Source organism: Lactuca sativa, chromosome 7 (genome assembly GCF_002870075.4).
Source record: "Lactuca sativa cultivar Salinas chromosome 7, Lsat_Salinas_v11, whole genome shotgun sequence".
NCBI lineage: Eukaryota > Viridiplantae > Streptophyta > Magnoliopsida > Asterales > Asteraceae > Lactuca > Lactuca sativa.
This window is the reverse complement of record NC_056629.2, coordinates 184,989,264-184,997,695: the sequence shown is the minus strand read 5'-3', so window position 1 is coordinate 184,997,695 and position 8,432 is coordinate 184,989,264. Positions and strand designations below refer to the sequence as shown.

At 37.9% G+C, this 8,432-nt stretch overlaps 1 protein-coding gene across 1 annotated transcript; it reads right to left on the bottom strand.

Annotated features, from left to right (window-relative positions):
• Positions 1–6,253: 6,253 nt before the first annotated feature.
• LOC111913744 (epidermis-specific secreted glycoprotein EP1) lies at positions 6,254–7,912 on the bottom strand. The gene has a single exon (XM_023909451.3). The coding sequence runs from the start codon at positions 7,733–7,735 to the stop codon at positions 6,395–6,397; it is 1,341 nt and encodes a 446-aa protein (XP_023765219.1). The 5' UTR covers positions 7,736–7,912; the 3' UTR covers positions 6,254–6,394.
• Between the last annotated feature and the right edge of the window lie 520 nt (positions 7,913–8,432).

Genomic DNA, 8,432 nt, shown 5'->3' with positions numbered 1-8,432 from the left:
TTTATACCCAACGAGGCCTCGGAGTACGCTGGGCGTAGTCCTTGGCTACACTGGGCGTAGTGCTCGGATAAGCATGCCACCTCGGATCAGCTGTCTTGCACTCCATCGGACGGATAAGAACCGAAGTACGCGGAGCGTACTTGGCCTCGGACGCGGGGCGTACTCCGGACGCTAGGTGTCTCTTCGCTACGCTGGGCGTAACCCTCGCACTAGGTGTCACCATCCGAAGCGATTTCATCCGACGGCTGGGAGTTCGGCCACGTCATCATTTCATGCATCAACTTCACAAGTTCACTTTCCAACTTTAAAAATTCGTAACTTTCGCGTACGAGCTCCGTTTTTGACGTTCATATATCCACACGAAGGAGGGAACGTACTCTACAACTTTCGTTTAGACTCTATTGGTTAATTTTGATTTATTTTAAAAGTTATATTATTAACATGCCGGGACAGGATTGGTCCGTTAAATTCTCATAACTTCTTCATCCAATGTCCGTTTTCGCCCATCTTTTTCTCGTTACGCTACTCTTAACGAGATCTTCGATTCTCGTTTAGGTCGTGTCGGCTAAAACCGCTCGGTCTATTATTCGAATTTCGGGTTGTACACTACTAATCCGAAACTTCGGAAAATCATAACTTCCTCATACTAAGTCAGATTTGGGTGTTCTTTTTATCGATGCTCTTAGTTTAACATATTCTATGACTTTCGTTTAGATTGCTAAGGCTAAATCTCGCTCTAACATAAATTCACTATTTACGCTTCCCGGTGGCGTGCCGGTTCCGTCGCGAAACTTCGACGGGTCATAACTTCTTCGTTATAACTCGGATTTCGGCGTTCTTTATATGTACAGAAACCTTGTGACATATTCTACAACTTGGTTAAGATTAGTTATTCTAAATAATCTTTTGTCGAAAAGTCGTTTTCGACCCCTATTGCCTCTAATTTGACTAGCCCGGATCTGCGGGCGTTACAATATATCATTTTGTGAAGAGCGCGTAGCGTCCTACCATGAGTCACCCATTTGTGTCTTGTCGTGGGGAGGAAGGGTGGAGTGAGATCTTGAAAAGTGTCGCCCTCTGTTGGTGTCACGTGTCGGCTCCCGGTTGGCCCAAATTTATTTTCGTTCTAAAAATCACAACTTTCGCATACATACTCCGTTTTTGATGATTTTTATATCTATGTGTAGCTATCGACGGGTAATACAACTTTCATTTAGACTTTGTTGACTTATTTTCACTTTATTTTTTGTGATTCGGTTTGAGAAAATTTACACCATTAATAACGCTACGAAATTCATAACTTATTTATTAACCATTCTAATTAAAATCACAACGAAATTCATAATTCAATAGTATGGAGACGCTACGCTTTTCATGCACATATTGGTGTTCACGGTTCGTGGCTTAAATTGGTTGTGTAAAGTTTACCCGACTGCTTTTCAATCATTGGGATAACTCCCATTGTGCCAGATCTCTTGCTGCTGCAATGTTCGATGTCTATTTTTGATGTTGGGTGGTTATTGTCTTGTAGTGACTCACGTTGTTTTCTCCTTTTCTCCATGTATGTACTCTTGCAGTTCCCTACTCCTCCTTTTTATTTTTAATACAATGTCTTGCGTTAAAAACTAAAATGATAGAATTTACATAATATATAATGTTGGTGATTTTATATCATCAAATATTATTGAGTGTAATAGGATTGAATTTGTTGACAAAAAGAGATCTTGTTGAATATTAAACAAGTTAGGATGGTGTAGGAGGGCACACTTGTTCAAGTTTTTCAAGATTCAAAGTACATTGTTATTTAGGGGCGAAGCCCCTAAACGAACGGGGGTCCAGGGGCAGCGCCCCTGGGAGCGGGGTCCCAGGGGCAGACACTACAAGAAATGGGGGCATTAGCGGAGACACCTTTAGCGACGACACCTAGCATTAGCGGCGACATGTAATTGACACGTTACATGTCGCCGCTAATGCTAGGCGTCGCCGCTAAAGGTGTCGCCGCTAATAGTCACATAATAGCGATATGCGTCAAACGAGCCCCATCCGTTCGATTTGGTTTTAATCATAGGGTTTAAACGGAGCAAGAAAAGGCGTTGTCTTTTCCCTCCAGATGGTCGCCGCTAATGCCTCCGTGTCGCCGCTAAAGCCCTTTTACAGATAACCCCCTTCCAGCTTCCTTTCTATTCCTTTCTGTGTATCGTGTCTGTGAAACCCAGCGAATCAATTTCGTTCGATAATCAATCGCGTCCAGCCATCATTCCTGCCACAAGACCGCCAACACCGCCGACCCAGCCTCCATTACGTCAATTTCGTCGAAGACTCGTATCACCGGCGACGACGTATCATTACTACCGGCGACGAGGAAGTAAATCCGGCGACCACAGGTGGTTTTTGCCTCCTTCTCCATCGTTTTTTTTTGTTTTAATCTTCTTCTCCTACTGATATAAGAGTGGTATTATTGCAGCCCTTGTAGATTTTTTTAATCTCTAGCGGGTTTTTTTCGTTTTCTGCCAGAATTTAGCTGGAAAAAACTTGATTGTCGGAAAGTTGTGTCAATACGTCATCACCACCCTTCTCCACTAGATTACACAACCAGGTTCCTTTATAACTTATGTATTTTTGTATTTATATTACGTGTATGTACAAATGTATTTGTATGTGTTTTTGTAAGTATGTATAATGTATGTATATTTGTAATGTATGTATAAACGCATGTATATATGGTGAAAACAGAAAAAATTATATATGTTTATGTACGTGTGTTCATTTGCCATATGTGTATATGAATTTGTATGTATAAGTCAATATGTTTATATATGTATATTTGTTACCATTTGTGATTGAAATGTATGTATAAGTGTTTTTAATATGTTAATTTTTACCATTTGTGATTGAAATGTATGTGTAAGTGTATTTTATTATGTTAATTTTTATCATTTGTAATTGAAATGTATGTATAAGTTTTTTTTAATATGTTAACTTTTTACAATTTCTATGTATATGTAATATGTGTATGTATTGTATGCAATTTGGAAACTAGAATGCTATAATGAAAAAAATGAAGAAAAAAATAACAAAGTAGGATGCGATAATGGAAAATATTATTTTTTATATGTGTATTTGTATGTATAGAAAATTACATATGTAGTTTGTGTATTTGTATGCCATTTGGAAACTATAATGTTGTAACTTTTATTCATATTGTGATTTTGAGTGTCGACCAAGCCTCTTATTTGGCTGTAAATTGATGATGTTTGAGTGATTATGTATGTTTTATCATATTTTATGGAAAAGAAAGTATGATGTTATATTGTGTATGTATTTGTATGCAATTTGGAAACTATAATGTTATAATAGAAACTGTATTATTTTTGTATATGTAATATGTGTAAATTCTATTCATATTGTAATTTTGTAGGCTATATATGGGGTTTAGTTGGACGATATTCTTCTATGTGATGGCGGATGTTATGGGCTTAGGACATGGAGGTGATGGAGTCGGGGATCCATCACCTCCCATAGGCTTTGGTCGTGGTCAACACGAACAGAATGGTAAGTCTTATTATGATATATTTGTTAGATATTTTTATCCATTTATTGTAAGCTATCGTGACTAATATTTTTAATTATATTTTTCAGCTGAGCTCCCTAAAAAAGAAGAGGCCTAGAAAAAAACATTCAATTATCAAAGATAATACGGGCAAACAAGGAAAAGCCTGTAGATTTGGATTTCGATAGGGAGTTGACATATTCCCCTGTCGGGAACCATGGTAATTGGTTTACCCGTGAGATTGGGAAGTATATATGGATGAACATCCCTTTGAACGTATCTGGTTGGCATAATGTTTCCCCCGCTTTAAGGAATGCCATAGTGGTTCATTTAAAGGTAACTTTTGGACAATATTTTAAGTTTAGTTCTAATTGGTATTTAACTAACTAACATTTTTGTATTTGTAGAATAAGTTTGATTTAGATAAGGTTAACTTGGATCCCAAGCGTGCTCAGTTGTTGCAGAGCATTGATGCGACCTTGCAAAAAATGTATAGAGGCCGAAAAAATAAAGCGCATACTTATTTTGAGAATGTCGGGGGGCTTACAGATATCCCAAGGGCATTAGCCAGCCCCCCCGATGGTATGTCACGTGAAAATTGGGCGCAAGCAGTCGAGCATTTTCAAACTCCTGAATTTCTAAAGTGTTCGGCGTCAAACAAAGGAGTCTGTACACAACAAGAAGTTGTAAACAGAGGGGGATCGTGCTCGTATAGCAATGCATGTTTTAAAGAAGTAAGTTATGATATATTTAACTGTTTATTTAAATTATAATTAATCTAATTTTTAATGTTAAATAGGACATCGTTCGAATCGAAGCATTTCGTAAGGCCAATACTGATCGCCAAGGGGTGTTTAGTAGTCCTGCAGTCGAGCAACAATACGTAAGTGGTTAATTTGTATTTTCATATAAGTGCTTATGTCATCAAGGGGTAGTTAGTAATCTAATTCTTATTATATTTATTTCTTTTTTGAAAATACAGAATGCTTTACTCATTGAGATCAGTCAACAAACTCAAGCTTCTTCTGAAACCAGCGGTCTAACACCAAAGGATAACCAAAACTGTATTGAAAAAATATTGGGTGTTCGATGTGGCCATATCAGAGGCATCGGACGAAAACCTTCTACGGTTGTGTCGATGTACGAACAGGAACAACCACTGACACAACCACCGCCACAATCACAGGTGACAAGACTATTTAATTTTGGTAATTGTTTAAAATGTTGGTAATTTTTGGTTTAGTAATAGTTTGAAATTTTGGTAATTGTTAGTTATAGTACAATGTTATAATGTTTTATATGCAATATGTGGATTGTATATTTTGTATACAGAATGTTATAACCCTAGTTTAACTTATAAGACTATGTTGTTTTATTTGTAGTTGGAAATGCTTCAAACAATGTTAAAAGATCCGGCATGTAGTGCTGCACTTGAAGATTGGTTTCGTTCGTTGCGATAACGAAATGAAACTGGAGGAAAAGAGGAGAGCGATGATGACGAGTAGATAGTTGTAGGATTTTTTATGTTTTATTTGTGCAAGTATTTTAGACTAGTATTTTCGATATTTTATTATATGTTAAATCAGAAAAGTATTTTAAACGGATATTGTATTAATATTTTGAAATGGAATGATGTAGGATTAGATTAATTAATATCATACCAGTTTTTTTATTTAATTTTAATGTGAAACATATATATATATATATATATATATATATATATATATATATATATATATATATATATATATATATATATATATATATAAGAAAAACACCAATACCGGCGACGCCTTTAGTGGCGACAACAGGTTATTACCGGCGACTGGTCTTTAGCGGCGATGTAACCTTATTAGCGGCAACATGTCTTTAGCGACGACAGACATGCATTAGCGGCGACAATTTGATTAATAGCGACAAAACATCAGCGTCGACGTTTTAGCAGCGACATGCCCCACTTTTAGCGACGACGCCTGTCGCCAGTAATACTCTACTTTCTTGTAGTGAGAGCCCTTGGCTGGGATCGAGCTATGTTGCTATATTAAAAAATGTATCAAAAATCTAATTTTAGAAAGTTGACCATTTTTTCGCTGAGATCTGTTTAATGACAGATTTGGTAGTTTTATGACAGTTTTCAACTGTCTATTGACAGTTTTCAGACAGGAATGATATATCTATTTTTGGTCATTTTTCTGTTACATCTTGAAGAACATTTTCAAATACATTCTCATATTTCATTTTCTGAATTTCATCCAATTGAGTATTCGATCTGTATCATCGAAATACTTCAATTTGATAGTGAATCACGACTTTCAGAGAATCCAAACAATCCATTCATCCCATATTTTCTAACATATAAGAACCAAAAATATAAAAAATCACAATCCTCACAACCGTTCTTTGTAATTTTATTAAAATGTATAAAGATAAGTTCAAATAACAAGATGCAAAAACCATTAAACGTTAATAACACAAGTTAAAGTTGTGGTCGCAAATGGCAACCGACGGATCCCATGGTGGCAACATCATGACTATCTTAATTATGAAAACACGTGAACGTGAAGGTGACAAGTTGTTCCAGAAAAACCAAAATAGTAGCATATGGCACGTTTGGACATCTCAACCCCGTACATTTATGAGTCCGCGTGTAGCTTCTCGACAAAGAGAGAAACAGCTCAACCTGGGTTGCTTTTAATTGATTCCTTATTTTCCGGTAAAATAATGTTTATTTATGTATTTTAAAACAAAACTACAATTATCCAATCTTTGGTCATTATTCAAATCATCGACAGATAACACATTAATTATTACCCCATCATAACTTGGACAAAAAGCGAAAAACCACTACTTCTTGGGTGCTTTGATGTATGCCAAATGTGTCGAGTTTCCAACTCTTGTTAATGTTTTCAAATCGTAAGCAATCCAGCACCTCGATCCTTGTGTATGATAGAAATAGCCCATGCACTTACAGTCCTTGGTGCATTTGCTCTCGCAGTCGCTTTGCTTCCTTCCACCATCTCCCCTTGTGTACTTAATCATAAAATGGTCAACACCTTCAAGCTTGTAGTAAGCAAAGTCGCTAGCTTTACAAGATGTCACTTTTGCCTCACAATCTTTGCTCCATCCACTTAGTCCGTTTGACGTTGGGCATGCGACACATTCGCTATTCTCACATAGCCCAAACTTCCCACATCGCTCTGGCAACTGGCATTCTCCTTCAATGGAGTTTCGGTCAAGAAACGTGTAGACCAGTTCCCAGGCCACGCCTTGTACGTTCGAGTTATACGTGTAGAATCTAAGGTTTCCATCTATGCCTAGTCGAAGGTAGGACAACGTGTTGTTGTATCTTGAATAGGCCATGTTGCGATTCCAACCGGAGGGAGGGTTTGTGATGTAATACAGGAAAGTTAAGTAATAAAGAAAACCCTCATCAGTATCTGGGACAGAAGTAAGGGTTAAGTTTATCAAACTACCATTGGTGACAGTAGCAACGTCAACATTGAACCATTCGACAGAGGTCCAATAAAGCATTGGGCGAGGCGAGTTGGGGCTCGTGTAATACATGGCTAGCTGTTTAGGCTCCATGATCACGCTATATGGTCCATCGATGTTGTTCGCAGCAGAAGCCCGACTCACCAGCTTACTGACACCACCAGCTCTGAGAGATTGACCTACCAAAAGAGTATCAGTTGGGGAGTCGAAACTTTGCCATATGAAATTCCCCTTGCCATCATGAAGAACCATGTTGCCGGTGGGGAGTAACTGAAAACCGACGACACCTTTGTTGGCGGTATTAGTTTGCCAGGCAATCCGGCCATCCGAATCCGCCAGGAGAAGGTTTCCATCTGTACCGAAGGTGAGGGTGGCGTTCTCACGAACAGGGTTCCCCCGGTTAGCTTCCCAAACCCAACGCATGAGGGACTCCGATCGGACAGTACCCATACGTAGAGCCAGAGTGAATGCGTTAGGGGTGGTGTTGTAGAAACAAAGCTGGAATGGGTTACTAAAAGGGGGAAGAGTACGATAATCTGCATCGTACTCGACCACATAATCTCCAAAATCACCTTCGTTTATGTACGTGAAGGTGTCTGAAGCAGGCACTACAGCTTCAGAAATGGTGGAAAGTAGTTGAAAGCTGAGCAAAAGTAGAAGGGAAGATGCATAGAAAGATTTGGGATAAGCCATTTTCGTTGGTGCTTTGAGAGCATAAAAGAGCCCGTATATATAGAATGGATAATATGGAAGCCGACGGTATTATACAACATGTAGAAACCATGTGTCTGTTCTCTTTCTACTTTGTATTTGGAGGTGGGGTGGGCTAGGGTGGCTGCGCAAAGGAAACGATAATGAAAAGTTAGTCGAAAACAGAGAGGCAAAGTTTGAAGTGAATCCAGGGTGCTTGCAATTACGTTTTGTTATTGCAACTTGCTGTATGTATATCCGTTTGGTGGAAGGAAGACGCCAATTAGCAAACATAAAAACCATCGAAATACCTTTTATTATTCTGATGATGCAACTAAATATAGATTGTATATGAGGCAGCAGCCTTAGAGATAAAACATAACATTGTTTAATAAGTTTGAAATATACTAGGAGACACTAACATGGAGCATCTTATCATCTAGAGAGCTGACCGAAATTTCAAAACTCCATATCAACTTTATTGAATTGGTCTCTAAATATCATGTAAAATTCCTTGTATGTTTGTTGTTAGCGGTAGTTAATTAAGTCAGCTAGTGATATTTATGTTGGTTAATGTGTTACATAATTAGATAATTTGATACACTCTTTTAGAGGACAGACTTAGATAAAAGTAAAATTCCGGTCGAAGTTTTACGGCAAAACCAGCACGACACTGAGAATCGTAAAAAGTGATTTTTTG

What these genes read in the sequence shown, in the direction of transcription:
- LOC111913744 (XM_023909451.3), bottom strand. Translation starts at nt 7,735, where the DNA reads ATGGCTTATCCCAAATCTTTCTATGCATCTTCCCTTCTACTTTTGCTC.